Genomic DNA, 27,686 nt, shown 5'->3' with positions numbered 1-27,686 from the left:
TGCGGTTACTCCTGTAACTGGACTATCGACTGGACTTTCCAGTAAAAAAACAGACACCTGGCAACAGGGGCACTGGAATGGGGTGGCCATGGGAGGGCACTTTTTCCCTGCCTTAAGTGCAAGCAACAGGGTGGGGAGGGGGTGGAGAGGAGCGAGCGGTGGGCAGGCCCTTGGGGGAAGAGGCGGAGCGGGGCTGGGGAGAGGTGGAGTGAGGGTGGGGCCTCGGGGGAAAGAGGTAGAGTGGGGGCAGGGCCTCAGGGGAAGAGGTGGAGTGGGGGTAGGGCCACAGTCCGGGCACCTGTGTGGGCCCTTTCTGCCGTGCCTGGCACCATTGTAAACCCAGGACTGGCTTCTGAAGAAATGTTACCGTAAAGTGATACAAAAAGCAAAGAAGTATTGGCAGTCTTTAAGGCGGTTCTTTAAGACTTTAAGGCAATTCAGTATTTTAACAGCTTAAAGGAGGAAATGGTGGAAGTTTTCATGCTTTCCTTTGGCAGCAAGAGCTTGACAGTACATGAAACAAACAGTGAAGCTAACATGACATCTGATATATCTAAATGATTAAGGAGAACTTATTGTCAAAATCAAATACTGAGGCACTTTTGAGGTGTCATTTTTAAGCATGCAAAATACTTTTACAGAATTATTAAAAAAAAATGTGCACTAGTGCTAGCTTCTGACTCAACCATGACATGAGCATATTTCTTAGAGTGGAAGAATTTTTTTCCAGTGGCTTAGTGTTCTGAATGAGTTTATAATGAATACTCGACTGGTGTCATTCATGTTTGCAGAACAACACCTTTTGACAATGTCTGCAGTCATTTGATTTGTCTCTTCACATCAGTTGCTCTCTGTTCACCATACTAAGGCTACATCTACACTACGGGGGGGGAGTCGATTTAAGATACGCAAATTCAGCTACGTGAATAGCGTAGCTGAATTCGATGTATCGCAGCCGACTTATCCCGCTGTGAGGACGGCGGCAAAATCGACCTCTGCGGCTTCCCGTCGACAGCGCTTACTCCCACCTCCGCTGGTGGAGTAAGAGCGTCGATTCGGGGATCGATTGTCGCGTCCCGATGGGACGCAATAAATCGATCCCCGAGAGATCGATTTCTACCCGCCGATTCAGGCGGGTAGTGTAGACCTAGCCTCAGCTAGACTGCCCCTTCCTGTTACACAAACAGCAAATTCTACTAAGTACAGCAATATGTCTTGTATAAATGTTTTGTAGTTGTTAGTAAAATATGTTTTGACTTATTAAAAGAAAAAGCGGGACATTGCAGGTGTCCCAAAAAAACTTCCTGGGATATTATATAGAAAAAACGTGGCTGTGCTGGTGAATTTAGGATGTATGGTCACTTTTGTCATGATAGTATAGGTCAAAGGAGTCCACAATCTCAATGCATGACCAATTTCCATTCATATTAATTGTAATTAAAATATGATCATGAAAAGAATATGCCCCATACAAAATGGAGAACTTTTTCCAGCAGATTATAACTATATTAAGATAGGCTGAATTTGAACAAGTTTTTAATGCTTAATGATTTCTTCATTCAACAATGATTCAGTATGAAATCAGATTATAAACATTAAGAACTACAAATGAAAAAGTTACTATTTTAAATTATTGTAAATTCTCTACAAACAGTACAGATTTTCTTTTTCAAAGTTATAGGAATAGGACCTTTATATTTTCTGTAAAATATAATTCAATCAACTACTACTTTTAAATCCCCCAAATATATTACTTTATATTGTTTTACAGACTAGACTTTACATTTCTGTTAAACATATGTTTTCAGCCAGTTCATCATATCCTTTCTTGCTTCTTCAATGTAAGGTTTATCTCGAGGTTTCATATCTTCTGGCTTTAACTCTGCAAAGCCATGAACTTGTCCAGGATAAACTTTAATTCTATATTCAACTTGACAGTACTGTTTCAGTTTCTTCTCCAGTAAGATGATCTGCAACACAGAGCATCCTTCCATTATTGTGTTGTTTTTAATTTTTGTTTAACTTGTCAACTCTCAGTTTGTCCATTGTTTGGCTTTCTGGAAGATGTGATCAGTATCTTCTTTACTTATCTAACACTCAGGCCAGATTTTATTACCCAAGCTCTTTTTACAGGCTCTTTACTAATAAAGAAGAAAACTTATATTTGAAATATGACTCTGAGAGTCTTTAAGGTGCCACAAGACTCCTCGTTGTTTTTGCTGAAACAGACTAACACAGCTATCCCTCTGAAATCTGAGAGATATGGCAATTTCCTCCCATATCCTTAAAAAACCTTAGTGAATTAAGTCTTAGTATCCTTGGGGTTCATTGTACCAAATACAAAGTTTATGTATTATTGTGGGCCAGGATTGTACGTAACCTCTGGAGAGGGAGATCTGATATAAGGCCTGATTGATCAAAGGACTGTCCTGAACAATGTGCCAGATAAGAATGAGCTTCTGGGACAATACATGGGAAGTGGATTTCCTGGGAAATATCTCAGGCAAGGTGAATGCAAATTCTGCACCTCTGGTTATGCAAAAATCTAGCCTTTGAAGTTACACCCTGAGGAGCAGGCCTTTGTCTGTGGATCACCTATTATGTGAGGTCAGTATCACAAGCCCATGTTGTATAAAGGAAAGACTGAACTATTCATGGTTGTTCTGGCTCTGAATCTGAGACAGTTATGAACTTGTAACCATGGGGAAAACCCAGTTGTGAGTTTTGAAGGACTGATACCTACCAGAGCCAGAGGCTGGAGTTGAGGTGATCTCTGGTAAGCTTTTTAGCAGTATGTAGATTCTTTTATTATTTTTACTATGTTTTCTCTATAATGCTTTCACCATAAGAATAAATGTGCTTGATTAGAAAAAAGATGTGGTAACTCATAATTGCTGGCAATTCCATTGTTCTTAGCATTCAAAGAGAAAACAAAGCGCAGACTCTGTCCTGTTTAGGCAGTCTGGCTTGCTGGGAATCTCACAGAGAAGGCCAGAAATGGTGCAGCTTGACAAACCCCTGTCAAAAGGGAGGGGCTAGCTGCCTTGAGTACAATCCTATCTAAGACCTTCCTGCTGCTCATGCAATCACAGCTACATTCTATTTTTAGTGCACTAGCTCGATCAGAGGTAACATGGGTATGTCTCCTTGAGCTGGAAGTGTGGATGTACCTACAGTTGCACATGCATGGGCCAGATGTGAAGGGGAATTTCATTTTTAATGTGTAGACCTGTGCAGATGCCTATGCAGTATTATCTATGAAGGTGAGTATGTAAGCAGGCAGGATTGTAAAGAGGTCCTGCTTCCTTTTGTATTATATATATTACATTAAAAAACCCAATCCTATGTTAAAAGAACGTTAAGGTTGCAAAGCCAACCACTCAGAAATTAGAAAATTAAGGTCCCCTTTGCTATCTTAATTCAGCCTCTTTGTGCATATGCATTATGATACAGTCTCTAACTACATTATCACATACTATTTTTCCCACAGGATCCCTGCTTCATTCAGTAAACAGAATGAACTGTGCTCTGGGGCTGAATCAGGGTTGGGTAGCAAAGGAGGCAGTTGTCTCCTTTGTTGAAGAATTTGGAAGGCCTGTTAGTTAGAAGGAAGAGAAAGGAGGGTCTCAAAATAATGTGTTTGTGTAATTAAAGAATGTATCATAATTCCTGTGCACAAAGGGTCTGAATTAAGGTCGCATGAGCAACTGTAAAATTTCCTTTACTTTGCAGTCAGAACATTCTTTTCATGTATTTTTTTCAGATGTAAATAGGGAAGTGTATGGAATGAAGCCTAGGTTTGGTGCCTCACCAGAGCACATACAGTGCAGGACAGAAAGTTCCACTGCTGTGCAGCACATTACAGATGATGGAAGCTTTTAGGGGACTTTTTGTTTTCCTTTTTTTAAGAACCTAGGAATTTCTATTTAAAAAACTACATTAAATAAACCTTGAAAAATAATAGCACTTAGAAGAAAAATTAAGGGTAATATGTCCTGTGCAACCTTAATTGTTCCCTCTTGTGTGTATGCACTACAGTGCAGTCTTTATGCAATCACATACTAAGGATATGTCTTCACTACTGGCCAGATCGGCGGGCAGCGATTGATCCAGCTGGGATTAATTTATCGCATCTACTCTAGACGCGATAAATCAATCCACGGGCACTCTCCCTTCGACTCCTGCACTCCAGCTCAGTGAGAGGCGCAGGCAGAGTTGACGGGGGAGCGGCAGCAGTTGACTCACCATAGTGAAAACACCACTGTAAGTCAATCTAAGTACATTAGCTTCAGCTATGTTATTCACGTAGCTGAAGTTGTGTATCTTAGATCGATCTTCCTCACCGCCCAGTGTAGACCAGGCCTAAGGGCCCAAGCTTTATTCAGTTTGCAGGGTGGGTGAGATAGCATTGTGAAGTGAATGAAGCTAGGGAAGAGTACTGTGTCCTTCACCTTAGAAATTGGACAGTACGTAGTGAATGAAGGTTTTGTTCAGTCAGTGCAGGGACGGCCATATCTGAGGCATGGATCCACACGTTTAAATAATACAAATAAAAATAAATATAGATCAGCTTCTTCCTTCACTGAGCACTATCCATACTACCCAGCGAATAAGGCAAGAGTTCTACTAAACAACAATAATATAATGATCATGTAATTAAACAATATGGGTGAAAACCTGGCCCCACTGAGGTTATTACCAACACTTGAATGGATTTCATCCTGTGTCTTAATGCATACGGATAAGGGCACAAAGTTGTTCATCCAACCTTAATTTTGGCATTTCCTGTCGTGTAAGTGTTTCATTTTACACCTCAAGATTCTCTTAATGCAGTTTTTGTATGGAATTTAGATTTTCCTGATGCATCTATTCCATGCCTTAGGCACATTAGATGGATTAAAGAACATTCTTATGAAAAGATGTCAAGTACATCTGAGAAGAATAGGTCTCCTATACATTGTTCCCAAAGGTCTCCATCTTGCTCTCTCCAACTCATCCCCAGTCCAGTACTCCCGCTCCCCAGGAAAAACTTGCGGAAACAGCTGAGACTTGCAGAGTGTCAGGATCGATACCCAAATCCAGGCTCTTGCAAATCAAGGTGAGAAGCAAGTTTCAGAGCCAGGGAATCCTTTCTGAAGCCCTGATTCAGGAAAGCACTGAAGTGTGTGTTTAAATGCTTTCCTGAATAGGGATGGACTCCTGAATTGGGGCTTCAGAATGCCCTGCTGCCAATCCCTCCCAATTAAGGATTATTCCTACAGCATAAACTATGGTGTTGTGTAGGGTTACCATACTTAAAAATAAAAAAAGAGGACCCTCCACGGGGTCCTGGCCCCGCCCATTTCCCACCCCCAGCCCTGCCCCACCCCCCTTCCCCGCCCCAACCCCACCCTAACTCCGCCCCCTCCTCCCTCCCACTCCCAGCCACGCGGAAAGGGCTGCCCGAGCGCTACCGGTTTCACGGTTTGCCAGGCAGCCCCCAGTCCCTGCGCCCCCGGCCGGCGCTTCCCCAGCACAGCTGCAGCCCGGGAGGGGAAGCGCCCAGCCGGGGGCGCAGGGTCTGGAGGCTGCTCGGCAAACCGTGAAGCCGGTAGCGCTTGGGCTTCGAGCAGCCCCCTTGCCTCCGGACCCTGCGCCCCCAGCCGGGCACTTCCCCTCCCGGGCTCCTGTGGCGCAGGGTCCGGAGGCACGGGGGCTGCCCGAAGCCGGTAGCGCTCGGGCAGCCCGGCTCTTAAACAGAGCCGAAAAGTCAGGGAAGGAGCAGAGCCGCCGCGGCCGGAGGCTCTGCTCCTCCCCTGACTCTTCGTCTCTGTTTAAGAGCCGAGCTGCCCCAGCGCTACTGGCTTCGGGCAGCCCCCGTGCCTCCGGACCCTGCGCCACTGGAGCCCGGGAGGGGAAGTGCCCGGCCGGCGGCTGGGGTCCGGAGGCAAGGGGGCTTCCTGAAGCCCATAGCGCTCGGGCAGCTCGGCTCTTAAACAGAGCCGAAGAGTCGGGAGGAGCAGAGCAGCCGCGGGAGGGGAAGTGCCCGGCCGGCATTTTCCCGGACATGTTCGGCTTTTTGGCAATTCCCCCCGGACAGGGGTTTGATTGCCGAAAAGCCGGACATGTCCGGGAAAAAACGGACATATGGTAACCCTAGTGTTGTGGTGATGTGCCATCACTGTCACTGCACAGACAGGGAATTTATGTGCAGACCAGGCTCTTGACTCCTATTTATGTACTTATGTGGCCCTTGTTATTATAGTATTTTAGTGCCTACCAAGCATTAGTGAATTTACCCTCACAGCATCTTTGTTAGGCAGGGAGGTATTATCCTCATTTTACAGAGGGAACCAAGGCATGGTCACTCATGTCTACACTGGGAAAATGCATTATATTAGGAAATGTACTAATTACTAGATAGCATACTGGAGTGGGCCTTAGGAGAGCTGGGTTCTATTCCTAGCTCTGCCCCTGTCCTTGAGCAAGCCACTTCCTTCCCCGTGCCTCAGTTTCCTCATCTATGATGTGGAGATAAGGATACTGACCTCCTTTGAGATCTACTATGTAAGAGCTAGGTATTAATTATAGCTAATCTTACATCATTCCTTTTTTAAAAAAAACACTATATTTCCTCATCTAGCCAAGGCCTAAGGTTTGCAGGTATGTTAAATATATGGAGATATACCTATCTCATAGAACTGGAAGGGACCCTCAAAAGTCATTGAGTCTAGCCCCCTGCCTTCACTAGCAGGACCAAGTACTGATTTTGCCCCAGACCTCGAAGTGCCCCCCCTCAAGGGTTGAATTCATAACCCTGGGTTTAGCAGGCCAATGCTCAAACCACTGAGCTATCCCTCCCCCAGTTAAGTAAAATATATTTATTACCACTTTTCTAACCTAGTGCATTTTCCCAGTATACCCTGACTGACTAGGTGACCTGCTCACAGTAACTCAGAGAGTTCTGGGGCAGGGCTGAGAACGGAACCTCTATCTCCAGAGTCTAAATTCAGTGGCTTAACCCTGTGCCAGCTAAGAGGCAGCACAAATATCCAAGTGATTAAAGTGTATGGTTTGTACCCACTCGAGTCTCTTTGTACATGTTCAGCCCTCGCTTGCTGTGATACAAAGAGGCTGACTCTTGGCCCCACCATGTTTCTGTTCAGTCCCCCTGAAAGAGAAGCTATACAGTGGCTTCTCTGTAAGCTCTAGGAGAAGTTAAAATATAGGCAGAAAAATCCTTCTGCTCTGCTCTCCTACCTCCCCATGGGTTTCCTGGCAGGCCTACACAGATACCCAGTAGCCAGAATTCTGCCTTATAAGATAAAAGGGTGTCAGGAAAAGAGAAATCTGTTTTGAGGCACTTACTTGGTCATATGAAATGGTGTGATCTTTTTCCCCAAAAATAAAAAACGTCGGGTTCAGCAAATTATATCTGTCATCAGAGTCCCTGATTATTCCTATAACACATTTTGAGAGAGTATTTAAATCATGTGACACATCTTTCAAGGTGAGCTGTGAATTTAAATACAAAATTTCTATTTGCTTCAGCAATATTTATTTTTCATTATAAAAATGTTCTGTCACAAATGCTATATGCACACATAGATCAGCTTTAAAATCACACAGGGTAAAATATAGTGTAAAAAAACACTTGGAGAACCTCAAGAGGCTCAGCTTTCCTCAAGCCAACCCAGCAACTGAAAGATTGCATATGCAAATACATGGGCCTGGCAAGATATCCTGAATGTCAACAAAGGTGGGTTATTGGGACCAGTGAGGGCAGCAAACTTTAGAGTAAACAGCCCCCTACTCATCACAAAAATTGGGATGGAGCATAAGGACAAAGATGATATGTAAGATAGACAAGATCCAAGATGGATAGGGCTTTAAAAATCAGCAACTCTTGGCAATGGCTTCTAATTGGGGGTAGTTCAGGCTATGGAGCGCCAATATGTAAGAAGCACCACAAAGCAGATAAGAGAAGTTGCATTCTGCAGTCAATGATATTTGAGTGGTCCTCAAGACTGACATTCAGCACTTTACAGCAATCTAAACTGGAAGTGGCTAAGGCATGGATAAATGTGGCTAGGTCCATATCCGAAAGGAAACGCTCTACCTTCCTTGCCAATCCAAGATGAAAGAAAGCACTCTTGGTTGCTGCTGTACCAGGGAACTAACATGACTCCCACATTGTGAAACTCCTTAACAGTTGGCGTATGTACTCCTCCCCTCAGAACAGGCAGCAGAAGTTCTCTCTGCCATTGTCTGTGCCAAGTGTCCAGTCTAACTTCCTGAAATGTCCCTACTAACTAGGCTCAGCTGGGCATTCAGCACATGAACACATGAACGTGAACAACGGACAGCTTACCTCTTCTTCTTTCAGACCACTTATATCCCAAGTTCTTTGCTTGTGCTCTGGGATATCCAGGTATGCATTATGCCATGGCAACACAGAGAGCAGAGTACCCTGCTGGAGCGTAGAGCCAGTCAAGTGGAAATCAGGAAATACTTGTTTCTTAGGGCTAGTCTTCACTACAGGCTAAATCAGCACCACTGTGATTGATGCAGCGGTATCGATTTAGTGGATATGGTGAAGATGTGATAAGTCAACGAGAGAGCACTCTCCCATCGACATAGCGTAGTGTAGATACCGTTTTCAGTCAATATAAGTTACATTGACTTAAGTTATGTAACTTACAAAACTTAATTAGTGTAATTTACATCAATTTACAGTGTTAGTGTAGACAAGGCCTTAGTATATTTCACAGATTAGCACATATTTTATTCTGATGAAAAACAAAAGATTTTGGGGGGGAAAGATCGCAATTTTCCAAGCCGTTATGGAGCTGGTGAGGACATTCGGTGAAAAATGAAAAATGACATTTTTTGTTCTGTGAACATCTAAAATACTGGCTGTCCCTTTAGTTAGTGGGAACATATAGCACATATTGCTGAAATAAATAGTTATATTTAAATCTGCAGCTCACCTGTAAATTGAATAGTTATAGAAATCTATATACAGCAACATCTAAAATATGTACTCCATATAATCAAGTGAGCCTGCTCAAGTTTACATGCAATCTTCACTACCATAGAGGGACACCCCAGTCTTTAATTCATGATTTTTCAGCATCAAGTGATGTACAGCCATTCCACCCCAGGAAAACCCAACGACACCGATCTTCTTTGCACTGCATTGCTCCTTTAGATACTTCAAGACAACATCAGCTTCCCTAAGACATAAAAACAAAAGTGAACTAAGAAATCTATAGTAGAATCACTACCTGAAAAGTCTACAAAGAAAACACAAAAGTACATAAAATTGTCCCCATCTTCTCCTTCTGTCATTTAAAATTATTCCAACCCCAGATTAGGTACTGCTATTCTTAAATATGGGTTTGCAAGTATGGCCCTAATTCAGAAGAGTATCGCTATATTGGACAGCAATTAAGCATGTGCTTAAAGTTAAACATTTGCTTCAGTAGAACTTAAGTAGAGTAAATTAATCATGGGCTGAAATAATTATCTGAATTGGGAGCTGTTGTGCCATTTCTAGGAGAACTGACTAAGAATTACTTCACCCAGAAGGGAACTAATAAGAACAAAACATGCAAGCAAGTGCAAATGTGCGCAAACAGAATTTTACATGATGGCTTGTGGGAGCAGAAGGGCTTAGCTTGATTCTGTAAAAATGAAACACTTATTTAGGTAAACAAATAACATGACTATATTATGACCCACCTCATGCTTTGTGATGTAGCATAAAATAATTCCAGCCAAGACCACTTGACAGAATGTTAAACAATTGTCCAACTAAACATTTTTCCAAAATTAAACTGATAATAATTACTACACAAAAAGGCACATGTACTGAATATGAAGGCTAATGTAACAAATTTGGAAAGTGTTTTTAATGTATACCATTGTCAATTCTTTTTTTTTAATTGCAGAAGTCTCAACAAGTTTGAAAATATTTTCATTTTATTATTTTTCAGAAGAGTCTGATTTCTCATTTTTTAAGTTTTAAATGTATTTGCATATACTAAGCCAGATTTTCAAAACTCGGTGCCTAAACTGATAGGTAAGTTTATATATCTGCACATTGTTTTGGGAAAGAATTCCAAAAGGTAAATGTTCAGCAACTATCTGTTCTGAAAATTCAGTAACATTGTTATACACATAGATTCTGGGATCTGTGTAGTCGGAAGCTGTGCTGGCAGGAGTAGGGGATAGGCCGGCTGCACTGAGCTACTCCTAAGAGGTTATGGAAATGCTTAGTGGCCCATCAGTCACTGTCATCAGAGTAGATGGATCAGGGCCGGTGCAAGGATATTTTGCACCCTAGGCAAAACTTCCATTTTGCGCCCCTTGCACATCGATTCATTGAGGGGCAAATCCCAACGAGACTTTATAGACCCCAGGGGCCAGCCGTGCCCAGGGGCTGCTCCCCAGACCAGGTTCTCCCTCCCTGCCCTCTGAACTCCCCTGGAGGGTGCACAGCCCCCCCCCCGCAAGCCCTCCCCTCCCCACCCCACCCCGGTGGCCCTTGCCCCAAGTCCACTCACGGGCTTTGCCGGGCTTGGGCCGCTGCAGCAGCTCGGCAGGGAGGAGCCGCCTTCTGGAAGCACTGGAGAGCCAGAGCGTCCCGCTTGTGGTGGCGGCGAGCCCCAGCCATGGGGGGACAGTTAGGGTGGGGGGGGTCTCAGGAGTGGGCAGTCAGGGGACAAGGAACAGGGAGCCTTAGGTAGGGGGTGGGGTCCTGGGGGGCAGTTAGGGGCAGGGGTCACAGGAGGGGGCAGTCAGGGGACAAAGAGCGGGGGGGTTGGAGGTTCTGAGGGGGGCAATCAGGGGGTGGGAAGTGGGAGGGAGTGGATGGGGGCGGGGTTAAGGCGCGGCTCTCCCCCTGTCCTCTTTTTTGATTGTTGAAATAGGTAACCCTAGGCGAGGGGGGAGCCGGGGGGCACATGGGCAGGAGGGGTGGGGGGCACAGCTGCTCCCTGCTAGCAGCGTTGCAGCCTTTGCAGGGCTGCTACCCCGTTGCACCAAGCTGGCTCCTCCATGGCTGGGGCTCGCCGCCCCCACAAGCCGACGCTCTGGCTCTCCGGTGCCTCCGCTTTTTGGTGCCCCCAACCATTTGGTGCCCTAGGCGACTGCCTAGTTCACCTAGTGGTTGCACCGGCCTTGGATGGGTATCACTCTGGCTTTATTGTCTATTTCCTGAAGTTTCAGGCTCTCCTGATAGACACTGAAGAACTAACAGTGCCTCCCTGAATTCAGGAGCTGGTTTGTTGCAAATGTCAGTATGGACTACAGATAACTGTACCTATATTTCATTTGCTGTTTAAAAGTGATACATTTAATCAGAAGTAGATAGATGAATTCCTCAAAGTACTTAGAGAAGAGCTGCAGAAAGGACCTGAAAGCTCCCCTCAGAAATCAAGCACTGGCATGCAATGACAAGATACTAATTCACTAGTATATGTACACACAGTGTAAAGTGAATGTATTGGAAGATATCTCAAGGAAGCATCAAATACATGGGATGTATGTTGGACAGACCTCCCATTGACACACTGAATCAGCATTCAGCTGATCATTTCCTCTGCAGGCATCGATATTCCCCTGCCACAAGAAACATGCTCTTTAATATGCTCTAAGGTAATCCTGCACATTTTGCTTAGGAGCTGTGCAAGAGAATAAATCCTATTATCAGCTACTGGAAAAGGAAAGTATCATGTGAGATGGGCAGACAACAGCTGACAGAGAATGGGAGCATTCTACTTGAAGAACTGATTCATGGAAAACTTTGCATCCTTTCCACCTGGAGTTTGGAGAAAGATCAAAGCAGGCCTCAGTACCTATGGATACAGGTGATAGGCGGGGTGAAAGCTGTGGGACACCACAGGAGTAGTCTGGAGGACATTGGGAAGTGGCTGGTACTCTGCAGAGAGGTTAAGAAGACAGCATGTGTGTGTGCCAAAGCCAGAGAAAGGAACTGTGGTTGAGGAGAAGGGGAGGTCAGACTCTCTCTCAGGAAGAGACAATGGCGCTACAATCCATCCAGCAGGTGGGGATTATCCACCACCCACATGAACTAGCTGTCTCCAGGTCAGTATGTTGGGCAGGGTATAGCATGTTTATATTGCTCACAAGATCACGTTCTCATTATCTTTTCCTACTGCTACTCTTGAGACTCACTGCAGCCAAGAGTGGGGTGTTTATCAAAAATGCCCCTCACCAAGTGGCAAGATATGCAGCTCCACGTGTGAAAGTCAGAGCATTCCCAGGTGTGAACACAACAGTCCATCCCACGGTGAAGCACAAACCACAGCCCTTACAAGGTTAACAGAGCACAACAGACACTTTGCCCTGCCAACAGTGTCATTCAAGCAGGTGGCTGAGGTCTGTATGTCTGTCAGTAATAAAGATTTGTCTCCCCCCACCATTTTCCTTGTGTAAAATATGTAGACCAGAGCAACCCTCCTACAAGAGCTCCCTGCTGTGACCCAGGACCTCTCCAGAAACAACTCCAGCTACCCTTGAAAAGGACATGGCCATTGCAAAGGAAGAGACAGGAGCCAATAGAGGAGTGATACATGAGCCTTGACACCAAGCTGATAGTCCTTTACTTCACTACTTACTACATTGGATCTGAGCATAAGGAGGAAATTACTCCAGTGCATCACCAGGCAACTCCAACTCCAGCCCCACAGCATCCATCCCAACACAGAATTGTATCTCTCCATTTGGCCCCAACTCTGTAGCACATAAACCATCTGGAAGCACAACCAGGCAAGGCTCAGCATCTCCTCCTCCTGAGACATGCCCGCTACAGAACTACAACCTTTTCTCCCATCCTACTATCCTGAATTTGATAAGCAGGAAACTACCATTCCCACCAACTCCCCTCCCAGGGCACATGCTCTTCCCCAGGTCTGGCTGGAGGAAGGAGCAGAAATTGTATGGAAAGACCCTGACCCAGCAAGAGACTTGGCACTTTTGAGGAAGCAGTGGTGACATGGTGCCAAGAGCAGCAGGGACTCTGGATGCAGGGGGCAAGCCCCAGGAACTGTGTGTGGAGCAGGCTGCAGCAAAAGCTGAGTGTCAGGGTTCCTTCCCCACTCTGAACTCTGGGGTACAGATGTGGGAACACACATGAAAGACCACCTAAGCTTATTTTTACTAGCTTAGGTTAAAAACTTCCCCAAGGCACAAATTCCTTTCTAACCTTAGTATCGCTGCCACCACCAAGTGATTTAAACAAACATTTAGGGAGGGCCACTTGGAGCCCTACCTTCCCCAAATATCCCCCCAAACCCCTACACCCCCTTTCCTGGGGAGGCTTGAGAATAATATCCTCACCAATTGGTACAGGTGAACAGAGACCCAAACCCTTGGATCTTAAGAACAATGAAAAATCAATCAGGTTCTTAAAAGAAGAATTTTAATTAAAGAAAAGGTAAAAGAATCACCTCTGTAAAATCAGGATGGTAAGTACTTTACAGAATAACAAAAGACTCAAGAACACAGAGGAATTCCCCTCTAGGCAAAACTTTAAAGTTACAAAAAACAGGGATAAACCACCCTCTTAGCACAGGGAAAATTCACAAGCTAAAACAAAAGGTAATCTAATGCATTTCTTTTCTGCTATTACTTACTATATCTGCAAGACTAGATGCTTAGTTCAGATATGCTTAAGGAGATGTAATTTCCCTGCCTGGTTTCTTGGCTGTCTCCGAGAGACACAGACCAAAACCTTCCCCCACAGATTTGAAAGTATCTTTTCCCCTTATTGGTCCTTTTGGTCAGGTGTCACCCAGGTTATCTGAGCTTCTTAACCCTTTACAGGTAAAAGAAGAATTAACCCTTTACAGGGTAAAGAGGGATTTTATGCTACCCTTAGCTGTATGTTTATGACACTGAGGCACAGGGTACAAGTGCCATACATTGCCACTGGGAGCAGGTCTGTGCAAGACTTGTGGAGGAGCAGCAGAGACTGGGCAGGGAGCCGTGCAGAGGGGTCCCAGTGAGACACACCCCTAACACATCCTAGCCTGGAAATCTGCAAGTCCCTATTTGCTCTGAGGGAGACTGGATTGGAAAGGGCATCCCTGGCAATAGGCCTGAAGACTGGACTGCCCCCAGACAGGAACTGCTTTTGTTTCACTTTCAGCTGTAATTGTTTAAGCCACTGTACCTAGGGTATCTGCAACCCTTCCCTTTCTTGCCAGCCCTAGTAAAATATCCCTTCACTTTAGCCAAACATCGGAGTGATTATCGGGACCCACCACGTCTAACACCTCCAGGGTGTAGCAGCTGAAGCCCCTTCAGTGTTTGCCCCAGTCACGGTACACCCGGCGTGCTACTAGTACCTTAGAGATTTGGTGTGCCCTGGTCCTGGGTGGCTATAGTAATTATGCCACCATCTCCACAAAGTGGGAGAGCCCAGACTCACATCCTACTTTCCAAGAGACACTCGCACATGTCTGGGTGCCCAGCCAGCAGGAGACCACCAGGGCATTGGTCAGATAACTGGTAAGTTAAAAAATAAGCACCTTTCATGGCACTTTTACATATAAATGAAATCCATGCAATTCCCCTCACTCCTAGTTTTCCCTCCCTTTCTGTAATCCTTCCTCCACATCCTTACACTTTTGAAAAATAAAAAGCCCTTTGTGATCACACAGTTTTGAAGTAACCCTCTTTCCCCTTCAGTAGGCATCTTTTGCAGTTCCCCCCAGGCATCCTTGAAGCACTGATTTGGCCCCAAGGAAGAACATGGTACAGCAGCTCTCCTCTCTTAGGCCTGGTCTACACTGGGGGGGAGGGGCGGGAAATCGATCTAAGATACGCAAATTCAGCTACGAGAATAGCGTAGCTGAAGTCGACGTATCTTAGATCAACTTAGAACCACTTACTTCACGTCCTCTCGGTGCGGGATCGACGGCTGCCGCTCCCCCGTCCACTTTGCTTCCGCCTCTCGCCGAGCTGGAGTTCAGCAGTCAACGGGAGAGCGATTGGGGATCAATTTGTTGTGTCTACACTACACACGATAAATCAATCCCCGATCGGTGGGTAGCGTAGACGTACCCCCAGTATGCCCAGAGATGTCCTAACTTTTCAACCTTTAACTTCTGTTATGCTCCCTCCCTCACAGGCTTTGTCTACTCTGTAATCCGGAGGAGTGATTGCAACACCATAGATAGGTAGATCAAAGCAAGCTTGAATAACAATAGCAGTGAAGCCAACATGGATGGGGGCTATTTGAATATGTACCCAGAGTCCTGGGCAGGCAGGGTCATCCGTTGCAGCCACCCTTATTGCAGCAGCTTCACTGCTGTTATTACTCAAGCTAGCTTTGATCTAGTTACATCAGAGCAAGCCCATGCAGCTACCTAAAGGCATATACATTCTCTTTAATTGCTAAATTAAGTCCATATCTTTATGTTTAGGTGCCCATGAAGCTTTGAAATTTCCAGCATAAATATACTTCTTACCTATCCACTTTTGTGGGATCACGATCTTTCAACCAGTTACGAAACTCAGCCCAGTGATCAGCGGATGTCCAAGGTTTTTTTCCCAGAAAAAAGTCTGGGCAGATGGCTCTGTATGAAAAATAAAATTGAGTCAACTTTTAGGTCCAGGCAACAGCAACAGGGAAAATCTATGGACACCTAAATATTCATTCATCCCCATTTTGCCCCATAATGGTCACCCACATGGTTTAGTGTCAGTATCAGCTCCTAATCATCATGCTATCCCAGTAGTCAGAAAATTACTTAGCAAGATTTAGTAAGACTGAGTACCTTTCCCAGACCTGAAGAAGAGCTCTGTGGAAGCTTGAAAGCTTGTCTCTTTCATCAACAGAAGTTGGTCCAGTAACAAGTATTACCTCACCCACCTTGTCTCTCTAAAAAAAATATAGTGTTTCTGTAGAAAAATAAACTGATGCTATATCACCTTATCTTTAAAAATCAAATCCAAAGGCCCGTGCATTTAAAAGAAATCTTCATCGCTATGCACACACTCTCTCTCTCATGTTACATCTTTGCTAATGAAAGCTAAAAGAAATATTGTCATGTTGTCTAGGCTCAAAGACATTTTGTTTTAAAGAGCAGTTGCACAACCTAACATGAATATACATTTCTTGTTAGTATTTCTAATTAAATTTCAGTTTAAAACAGTTTCAGTTTTTTAAATCACCCACACTGCTGGACATTCAAATACAGCAACCTTTTGTTAGTGCACTGCAACTTGACATTTCTCAGAACTCTGCTTATGCCACCATTATGTTCCGAGAATTGTTGCAGCCTGAACTGAGAAAACCTATTCTACACTGCGATCTGTCAGGGAGGTACCACTTTTCTGTGTCCTTTATTCTTAGATAAGTAATTCAGACTGAAATGACATGATTGCTCCTTGTGTATGGAAAACACAATTTGGAAATTTGAATCTGGTGAACCTGAGTGCATCTCTTTGGGAAGAAATCAGTAAAACAATAATGCTTACACGTATCCCGCAGCTGCCACTAGATCAGCTATGTATCTAATGTCTGGGAATTGCCATCCATATATGTCATGAATCACAATCACAGCTTTGTCCGTAACAGAAGATGGTTTGCAAACATATGCCTTGATGTGCTCCACTTGCTCTTCATGTCCAAGGCCCACATAATCAGTTCTTTTTCCAATATCATATAGGAAAGGTTGAGCATCTGAAGTCATTTGAAAAACTAAAGTAAAGTAGAAATGAAAAAAGATATTAAACTATTAGCATAAAACAAATTAAATACAAGTTGGATTTGCAGAAAATATTACGTTGAGTGACCTTATAACGTTAATGAATACTTTAATATGTCATATCTGAAAGGGAAAATTAAAATTGAATGGTAATGTTCCAAAGTGAGAAACTTTTTGAATAGGTCTCAACCAATCATGTTAGTAACCTGAAAATAAAGAAAGGAAGGTAAAAAAAATCAAAGTTAAAGATTGATATACACAACTTAAACATTTGGGGCCTATTTCTAATATCACTCCTTTTTACCCTTATGCAATGCCATTAACTTCAAAGCAGTTACTCCTGATTTCCATTGGTGTGAAAGGAGAAACAGACCCATTATAACACAATCTGATGGTGAATCAGTAAGAACCTCACATGAAGAAAATGCTGGAAGTTGTCAGTAACGAGGCATGTGGATTTGGACTGGTTATCTTGTGGTATTCCTACACTTGGTCAAGTTCATGGATAGTAAACTGCAGATCAGGAAGTATATATCTGATAGTTAAGGATATGATTTAGTCACGAAGGTCACGGATGCCTTGACTTTAATAAACCTCTGTGACTTCTTTAACTTCAGCCCCTGTGGCGGTGGCAGGGGCTGGAGCTGTCAGCCACCGCAGCAGTCAGTGCCCCTCCTCCCCCGGGTTATTTTTATTAGTAGTCAGGGACAGGCCACAGGCTTTCGTGAATTTTTGTTGGTTGCCCTTGACCTGTCCATGACTTTTACTAAAAATAACTCTGACAAAAGCTTACCCTTAGTCAGTATGGGTGGCGGCAGACATTAACCTTTGTAGGCTTATATCACAAACCCAAACAGTTTCTCTCTAGCTATGGAGGTAAATTTGAGATCAACATCAGAGAAACAGTAATTCCAGAATAAAGATGTGACGATATTACCGGTGGCACTGGTAGCACTGCCTGCACTTAAGGTTGGTCCATTATCAGACCATGATTTGAGGGTCTTGGCCAGACTTAAACCATTTGTGCTGAATTTTTCCATGCTAAATGCCTGCCTCGGGCTCAATTTTTTTTTTTTTTTTTTTTTTTTTTAAATTTCAGCAAAAAGGGTCCAGCCATTTCTGAAAAACAGATTAGGGGACAATATGTTTTTTTGCCCGTGTTAAAAAACTTCTTACAACTGTTTTACTGAGAACGTTTAGCATCCTCATGCTTTGGAGCAGGGGTTTGAAATCTGGCAGGGGGTGACCATTGTGTCATTGACATGCTTTTTGCCGTTCTTATAAAAAACAGCCCACATTAATGAGTATCTAAGCCTCTGAAAACTCTTAGTTCACACGTGCTCAGTAGACACTTGTCAGAGTTTGGCAGCTAAATTCTCTGAGGATTCCATCAGCATGGAGAATGCTCAGTCCCAGGACCGCAGGGGCTGAGCGGGACTTACACTGCAATTGCTTCTGGTGCTGGGGGCTACTATGGCTCTGAAACTGAGAGCAGGGAGTCTGTCTTCCCTGTGTTTTCAAGGCTACCCCTGCTGGTGCCCAGGCTGTGTGGAGAAGAAGACAACCTGACTCAGGCAGAGAAAAACCAGACCCGGGGGGAATGGGCCCGGGGGAACAGCAGTGGCAGTGAGAGAGTAGATTGGGACGAGTTGGGGGGAGAGGGGCCTGGAGATTGAATGTGGGAGTTGTTGGGGGAGGGGAATCAAACAAGGATCCTTGGGGTAGGGGTAGAGACTGAGTATGGTGGTAAGAAGGGGAGGAAGACTGAGGATCCAAAGAGGAGCCCAATGTAGAAGACTGAGACGGGCTGAGCAGGAGACTGGAAGGGGACCCCAATGAGTAGAGAAGACTGGGATTTGAATGGGAAGACCAGAGTGGGAGGGTAGAACTACCTGGGAAGGAAGACATTCTTTAGTTACATAATCACATCCCATTTTTTTCCACAGGACCCCTGCCTCATTCAGTGCACAGGATGAATGGTGCTTACTGAACAGCTATTCATTATTGTGTTTTCTCCTCACTGTTCAATGCATGACCCCAGAACTTATTTACTGCACACTATTCAAAACAAACCCTGCTCTGAATACAGAATTATTAATTTCCTCATGGGCTTATTTGTGTTGCTTATCAGTATGGTAACTGAATACTTCATAAATATTTATTTTCTCAACACCTCTGTGAGGTGAGGTGGTATTATTAGCCCCAATTTACAGATGGGGAATGGAAGCTCAGAGAGATTAAGACAAAAGATGCCCCCACCAGTTCTTCAGGGCAGCATTCAACTCAGGGGCGCCATTTAGGGAAGACAAGGGGCGGGGGTCTCCCGCCCCCCAAAGGTTTTGTACAGGAGCTCTACATCCTAGCCCCGGGCAAAACTCTTAACTACAGAGCAGCCTGAGTGTGGAATATGACATCTGCAGAGTAGAGGTGCTGCTCCCAGTTTGTGCCCCTAGGGCAGGGAGTCAGTATTTTGTTTACAAACAGAGGTAGCATGATTCAGATAAGACAGGGCTGGTAATTAAATTAAGACTCTTATGAAATGAAAGTCCTTAGATAAGCCTGTAAAACAGGAATTCCTTTGCAGGGCAGGTGTGTGTGTGTTGAAGAGAGAATGCACAGGACTCAGAAGAAATACAGCCAAGGCCTCTGAGCCAAGTTTACATTCAGAAAAGAGGGAAATGTGAGGGGGATGGGTGAAAAGAAGGGGCCAAAACCCAGGGAAGGGCTAGGAGTGGCATAGAGAAGTTCCCACTCTGTCTGTGGTACTTTTGTGGCCCCATCACCATAGTATCTGAGTGCCTCACAATGTCTAAACTATTTCCCCTCTCTGACCTAGAGCAGTGCTGTTATCCCCATTATACAGATGGGGCACTGAGACACACACAGACTAAAGGCCAGATTTTCAGAGGTATTTAGGCACCTACTGGGATTTTCAAAGCACCTAGAAGGTTAGGTTCTTTGTAAACCCCACTAGATGCCTAGCTGCATCTTTGGGTGCCTAAAATGCTTTGAAACTCTGTCCCTAAGGGACTGGCCAAGGTCATACAGGAAGTCCCGGGGAGCAGGGGGTGGGGGGATACAGGTCTCTCAGGGCTACCTCCCTATCCACTGGACCAGCCTATCTGCTGCACACTGCAAAAAAAGAGGACTCTGATAGATGAGAGCAAAACCAAAAAGGCAGTTCTCTGAGACTCCAGCAATTGGTCCCAGGCAATTGGGAAGAATGTCACGGTTGATAGCAGCACAGAGGTCAGGAAGGATGAAGAAAGAGTGAGAATGAGAATCAGATGAGAGGAGATCACTTAAATCCCAAGAGGTGGCAGGTTCTGCCCCATGCTGGGTTGTAGACCAATGGCTTCTATGAAATTTTACATTTTAACTGAAAACCATTTTGTTTTGTCATTTTTTGTTCTGAGTTTGAGAAAAGGAACAAATGAGAAAGTGTCACATGAGTATCAGATATGTTTATGCCTCACATTCTTAGGGGTTTCAGCTGTATTCGGGTCAATTCCAGAGAAAAGAACAGAAATCTCATCCATAGAGTCCATAAAGTCAATAATTATTGTCATAATTTGTGTTATTCACTAGGCACCATCTGTGTGCTCAACACTGTTCAGAATATGCCAGAAAATATAGTCCCTGAGCCAATGTGTATAAAATGTGTAGCCCTGGATAAGATGACTCTGATATTTAAGTATGAAGTGTATAGTTATTGAGCACGTGTTAATATCTCTAAGTGGAGGCACTGACGGCAAAAGGAGTTTTACCTGATTAAGGACTGGAAGATTGGACCCTCCAACTTTTTTTTCAAGAGGTAGAGCTGCCCAGAGCTCCTGTGCCTGTTTATTTTCCTTTCCTGCCTGCAGTGGCCCTGATATACCTCAGAAGACTCAAAGTTTTCCCTCAACTTTAAAATATGGAATTTTCTTGGTGTTTGGTTTAAAATAGTCTCCTGTGAGAACTGCAACTCAATCACTGTAGTGTTGTGTTTAAGAGCCTTCTGGAAAGTAACTAGCCTTTAAACAGAAGTGAAAGCAGTGTTTCCAACTTTCATGATTTTGTCATGAGTATCATGCTAATTATTGTTTTCTTTAAAGCCCCAGCTCCTGGAGTCAATTGATATGTGATGATATCAGCCTTCATTCTTAAAAAAAAAGTAAGTTTCTAGCCCTCGTGGCCGCGGAGAAAGCTTCAATATGTGACCCTAGTGCACCCTAAAAGCTCAAAAAGCAGAAGGCAAATAAAAAGAACACCAAGTCTATTATTTTTACATAATCTCATGATATTTAAACCAATCTTCTGATTTTTGGTGAGCCTGACTCATGATTTTTGAACATATGCGGTTGGCAATACTGTGAAAGAAACTTGAAAGTGTCAGTTTCATTCCTGTTTAAAGTCAGTTTCTTGTCTATTATTTGTAGTATGGTAATATGCCAAGAGTCCCAAACAGGTGCAGTATAAACTCATGGGGCCTTGCCCTAGTAGGATGTTTCCAATAGTTAAATGATCTATTCCAAGCTTGGTGAACTGCAAAAAGTAAGTAGCCTAAATGAGAGAAAGTAATCTAGATTTTTTCTACAATTATGTCAATTAATGTATTCAAGAGTTAGTAACAAAGAATTAAACATTAAACATTAACATTAAAATTTTAAACCTAACTAGTGTCCCTTAAGTGACTTGACACAAGATATTAGAACATGTTACTGTTAGAACTAAGTGGGACTAATATTTATGTAATTTTCTTTCTTTACATATGAATTAGATACAGTGCTCCTGTTAGCTAATTTGAAAGTTATTATATGCAAAGAAAACTACAGTAGATTTTTCAGGTGCCTACATAGCCCGTGGAATCACAGTTAAAGGTGCCCCCCCTACCAAAATCTGAAATGCCGCCCCTGATTCAACTGCCTGTGAGCCTTCACCCGATGGCGTGGAGGATTTTGATGGCACCCTCTTTAGGCAGACGCTGCATGCTCCTGTAATATTCATCCCCACATCACCTTTGTTCCACCCAACATGGAGTTGGGTTAGATAGAGTCCCGGCAATGCTAGAATCTGGAATATCTCCTATCCCTGCTCCTTCACCTCATTCCTTCTTCCTTCTTTACACCAGTATTATCCACCATGCCTTCCCTCAGTCTATTTCCCCTGTAGCACTACTCCAAGTAACTCCCTCAGTTTCCCTAATTTTGACCCTTTGACTCCCACACCTGTCCTCATTATTTTTTCTGTTGCCCCCCCATTATTTGAGTCCCAGGCCCAGTGGATCCTCCCATAGGCTGTGGGAGGGTCCTTTAGCAGTGGGCGGGCACAAGCACTTCCCAGAACCCAACAGGACTACTCCAAGCAATAGTCCGCTATCCGCCCACCCCCCTCACCACAGGCCAACATCTCATCACAGAACACTGGCCTACAGGGGATACAGGCCAGGGCACAAAACTAACATCAGAGGGAGAAGCTGTCACCAATTAGGAAAAAAACTACAATCCCCACAGGTTGCTAGATAGGGGGCACTTCAAGGGTTCTCCTGCCTGTTACAAGTTCTGCTGCTGCTACCCCTTAATGCTCTCGGTGTCTATTGGTCACTGTACAGTTTGGACCATTAGTACAGAATGCTGTGGTATTTTTTTTAATGTAAGGCAAAGGTGAAAAATACTTGGGCTGCAGGCTGGATCAGGCCTGCTGGACACATTTGTGGCCCACCTACCATGATCAAATTCTAAAGAATCTGAACTTTCATTAGAAATAAAATAAATGTCCAGTCATAGTGGTTGTGACAAAATCCTTGAAGTGTAACCGATGCAGTAATGCATGCCTAAAACAATGCCAGCCTGAAACAATGACTCAGAGGGGTGAACCCTCTCCAACCTCTCATTAGTCGCATTAAAATGTTGCTGCTAAAGCCTAATTATGACACTTTCAGTGACAGCATTTATTTCCTTACTAATCATTTTAGTGGCTAGGATTTGGAAGGGAATGGGAATTCATAGATGTTAAGGTTAGAATCAGACTATTGTGATCATCTAGTCTGACTTCTTGCGACGTATGGACCATAGAATAGTGCCAGTAATTCGAAGCCCAGTAACTTGAGGCTGGACTGCAATATCTCTCTTACAAAGACATTCAATCTTCATTTAAAGACTTCAAGTGATGTGTAATCACTTCATCCCTTGGTGAATTGTTCCAATGTTTAATTCAGAGTGAAACTCCTGGTCCGGGGAGAAAGAAGAATTGCTGTCAGGAAGGAAGTGAAGAGGGAGCAACAGAGGAGATCATCAGAGAGGTCAAGTCAGGAACAGAAGAGAAAAAAATGGGCAGAAAAAGCTGTGTTCCTAAAGTTGAGTATAATTTCCCACTGGTGATGTTGGTTATGACAATAGAATATTGTTGTGATAACCTGACCTACAAATTCACCCTAATTGTGAGCTGAACTGTGAAAAGTGAGTGAAAATTCATGAAGTGTCACAATAACCTACAACAATAAATGTTGATTGGAAAAGGTGCAAAAGGGAGACAGAAAAACTGAATTAATACAAACAGGCCTACTTATATAATTCTCTATACTGGAAAGCAGGGACTCTGAAAAAGATTTTAGGATTGTGGTGCATAATCAGCTCCCAGTGTGATGCTGTGGCTGAAAAAGCTAATGAAATCTTGACATGCATAAACGGGATTCTCAAGTAGGAGTAGAGAGGTTATTTTACCTCTGTGTTTGGCATTGGTGTTACCACTGATGGAATATTGTGTCCGTTTTTTTTTGTCCACAACTCAAGAAGGATGTTGATAAGTTGGAGAGGATTCAGAGAAGAGCCACAAGAATGATTAAAGGATTAGAAGACATGCATTACAGTGATAGACTCAAGGAACTCATTCTTTTTAGCTTAACAAAGGGAAGGTTAAGGGGTGACTTAATTATAGTCTATAAGTATCTACATGGGAAACAAATATTTAATAATGGGCTCCAAGGGCTTAGGAGCCCTCCCAAAAGGTGGCTAAGGAACTGGTTAAAGGGGAGACTACAACGGGTCATACTGAAAGGTGAACTGTCAGGCTGGAGGGAGGTTACTAGTGGAGTTCCTCAGGGATCGGTTTTGGGACCAATCTTATTTAATCTTTTTATTACTGACCTTGGCACAAAAAGTGGGAATGTGTTAATAAAGTATGCGGATGACACAAAGCTGGGAGGTATTACCAATACAGCGAAGGACCGGGATATCATACAGGAAGATCTGGATGACCTTGTAAACTGGAGTAATAGTAATAGGATGAAATTTAATAGTGAAAAGTGCAAGGTAATGCATTTAGGGATTAATAACAAGAATTTTTCTTATAAACTGAGGACTCATCAGTTGGAAGTTACAGAGGAGGAGAAGGACCTCGGAGTATTGGTTGATCACAGGATGACTATGAGCTGCCAATGTGATATGCCCGTGAAAAAAGCTAATGCAGTCTTGAGATGTATCAGGTGAGGTATTTCCAGCAGAGATAAGGAGGTGTTAGTACTGTTATACAAGGCACTGGTGAGATCTCATCTGGAATACTGTGTGCAGTTCTGGTCTTCCATGTTTAGGAAGGATGAATTCAAACTGGAACAGGTACAGAGAAGGGCTACTAGGATGACCCGAGGAATGGAAAACCTGTCTTATGAAAGGAGACTCAAAGAGCTGGGATTGTTTAGCCTAACCAAAAGAAGGCTGAGGGGAGATATGATTGCTCTCTATAAATATATCAGAGGGATAAATACCAGGGAGGGAAAGGAAATATTTAAGCTCAGTACCAATGTGGACAAAAGAACAAATGGATATAAACTGGCCATCAGGAAGTTTAGACTTGAAATTAGACGAAGGTTTCTAACCATCAGAAGAGTGAAGTTCTGGAACAGTCTTCCAAGGGGAGCAGTGGGGGCAAAAGACATATCTGGCTTCAAGACTAAGCTTGATAAATTCATGGAGGGGTGGTATGATGGGATAGCCTAATTTTGGCAACTAATTGATCTTTGACTATTAGCGGTAAATATGCCTAATGGCCTAAGATGGGATGTTAGATGCGGTGGGATCTGAGTTACTACAGAGAATTCTTTCCTGGGTGTCTGGCTAGTGAGTCTTGCCCACATGCTCAGGGTTTAGCTGATCACCATATTTGGGATTGGGAAGGAATTTTCCTCCAGGGCAGATTGGCAGAGGTCCCGGGGTGGTTTCCCTTCCTCTGTAGCGTGGGGCAAGGGTCACTTGCTGGAGGATTCTCTGCACCTTGAAGTCTTTAAACCATGATTTGAGGACTTCAATAGCTCAGACATAGGTTAGGGGTTTGATACAGGAGTGGGTGGGTGAGATTCTGTGGCCTGCGTTGTGCAGGAGGTCAGATTAGACAATCATAATGATCCCTTCTGACCTTAAAGTCTATGATTCTATGTCCCTGTCCTCCAGAGCCCCCACTCAGGGCAGGTGGAGGAGCCACGGCTCCTCACAGTTGCCCGCATGGCTCTTACCATGGCCGGGCTGGAACTCCCACCTCCCTCCCTCCCTGACTGGAGCAGGTCAGGGAGAGCCACACAGGCATCTGTGGGGAGCCGGCATGAGTCGCGAACCCTCCACCTCCACCTACCCTGGGCCAGGCAGGGAGCCCGGGGGACAAGGACACAGGCCAGGGGCTGCTCTCCACAATCCCCACACAATGGGCAGGTGGAGGGTCCACGCAGCTCCCACAACTGCCCAGGCTCCCTGGCCAGGCGGGCTCCACAAGCTGCTGCCCTGGCCGGGGGGGTGGGGCCTCAGAGGGAAGAGAAGGGGAAGGGGACAGGGCCCGCCCTGGGGAAAAGTGGACAGGCGAGGCCTGCCCACTTTCAAAAAGTGGGAGGGCTATGGCCCCCTGGCCCCCATGTTCCGGCACCCCTGATACCTTTGTCTGCTAGACTTAAAGCCTATAACACAGTCCAATGGCTGGAAGTTGAAGCTAGACTAGTTCATATGGAAATAAAGGTATAAATTTTTAATGGTGAGAATAATTGACCCTTGGAACTATTTACTAAGGGTCTTGGTAGATTCTCCATCAATGACAATTTTTCAATCAAGGTTGGCTGTTGTTCTAAAAGCTATGCTCTAGGAATTATTTTGGGGGAGTTCTATGGCCCATGTTATATGGGAGGTCAGGCTGGATGATCACAATGGGCCCTTCTGGCCTTGTAATTGATGAATCTATAATTCAAGGACTGTGTTAAGATCATGCCTGGTAAACAAGTTAAGTGTGGGACCAAAAATCAGTGAACCAAAATTGGCGTGTCAGAAATTAGGCCTAACTGGTGGACACAATAATGATGGGATGCGCTATTCCACCCATCACTCCCTTTTGGGGATTCTGAAAAAAAAATGACTTTGTGGGGGGGAGGGAGCTGGCTACCACGGCACTAGCTGGTTGAGGCTATGCCTACTCTGTGAGGTAGAGGTGTGATTCCCCTGCTCATGTACACATACTTGTGCTAGCTCTCATCCAGCTACTGCAAGTATAAGTAGCTATGTGGCCATGGCAGCCCAGGTAGTAGCAATAGAGGCATGGCTGAGCCATGTTGAGTACAAACCCCCCTGAAAACGGTATGGCTTCTCCACTGCTGCTACCCATACTACTGCAGCTACACTTCTGTTTATACTGACATTAGTTCTCACCAAGCTACCGCATATATGTGTGTACCTGAGCAGGGGAATCATACCACTACCTTATAGCATAGACATAGCCTAAGAAATGGGATTGGACTTTAGCAACAGCAACAACAACTAACTTCTTCTCTTTTCCCCAAAAAGGACAGCTATTACCATCTAGGAGACTGACAAACAAAGGCTCTTTTCCTACTAAAGACGCTCTCCAGCTAAAGGTAAGGGAAACAAGGATATTGGTAAAATGAAAGTCTTATTTTGAATACTTTACATTTCAAATACTTTAATTGTTTTTCCTCCTTTTCTGTATCTTTAATAAAAGACTAAAAGAATTTTTAATGGCATCCTTGCCATGGTACTAAGCAGGCTGAGATCTCTGTATACCAAATCCCAGACCTTCTTTAACACTATTTAATGTTGGACAGTGACAGAGTCATGTTAACCTCTTTGATTCATTGGGCCCATATATTTCATCTAAATTAATGTAACAGTGCTGAAGAACTATTAGATTATTATTAAAAAAACCTAGACATTTCACTACTCAATAAAGCCACATTCTACCCTTCATCTATGTGCAAACCCAGCCACTGACATCAATGGGAAATCTGCTGTGGGTTAGGGGTGTATATAGACATAAATTTACACCCTAGCCTACAGAGCATAATTCAAAATGAAACTCAGCCCTTTCCCCAGAATGAGTCAAACACCCCTTGAAGAGCTGTCTCCATTACTCTGGATCACCTGTCCAACCCTCACTGCTTACAGCAAGAGAAGTAAAAATCTTATTTTACAGTGGTGATTTTTGTCCAGTATTTTGGTCATTTTCAAGGAGACATTTCCAACCTCTCAGTGGTTTCAAATGTGCTCCCCATCCCCATTAGACCTGTCCTGCAGTTGGAGCAGCTGCTGTGTTTCTCTGCTCTCAACACATTCTTAGTGGAAGGATTTTCTGTGCATTACCTGCAGTTCGATCCCAAAAAGTAGATCACTCCCTTCTCTTAAGCTAGAAACCTGCTCGATGTCTCCAAATAAAACAGGAGAAAAAACAGCTCTGCTGTCAATGCGTTGTTGCTGCTGCTGTTTCTAGCACGCTGAAGCTCTCCTGTGAAATTTGGAGGAAGCTGCTGAGAACCCAGCACCCTAATAACCCAGACACAAAGAGGGAGGAGACACGCCTTCATGGAGCAAGGTGGAGCTGTCTGGATTCCTATTCATTTGTCTCTCACACTGCCTTTAACTTTTTTTTTTAGACAGGTTGGAGTCTGCTAAACTGCATGTACTGAACATTCCCCTTCCTATATTGTCTCACACTCACATA

The 27,686-nt window shown here is 44.1% G+C and overlaps 1 protein-coding gene across 1 annotated transcript; it reads right to left on the bottom strand.

Moving 5' to 3' along the window:
* Positions 1-1,519: 1,519 nt before the first annotated feature.
* On the bottom strand, positions 1,520-27,459 carry LOC128832126 (carboxymethylenebutenolidase homolog). The gene is made up of 6 exons (XM_054019199.1): positions 27,329-27,459; positions 16,492-16,714; positions 15,480-15,587; positions 9,073-9,215; positions 7,348-7,439; positions 1,520-1,970 (listed from the first exon to the last, which is right to left on the bottom strand). Exons 2-6 carry the CDS (start codon positions 16,704-16,706, stop codon positions 1,791-1,793), a joined length of 738 nt encoding a protein of 245 aa, XP_053875174.1. The 5' UTR covers positions 16,707-16,714; positions 27,329-27,459; the 3' UTR covers positions 1,520-1,790.
* Positions 27,460-27,686: the final 227 nt, after the last annotated feature.

This window comes from Malaclemys terrapin, chromosome 2 (genome assembly GCF_027887155.1).
Source record: "Malaclemys terrapin pileata isolate rMalTer1 chromosome 2, rMalTer1.hap1, whole genome shotgun sequence".
Lineage (NCBI taxonomy): Eukaryota > Metazoa > Chordata > Testudines > Emydidae > Malaclemys > Malaclemys terrapin.
The sequence above is the reverse complement of the archived record's forward strand: the minus strand, read 5'-3'. Positions and strand labels throughout refer to the sequence as shown.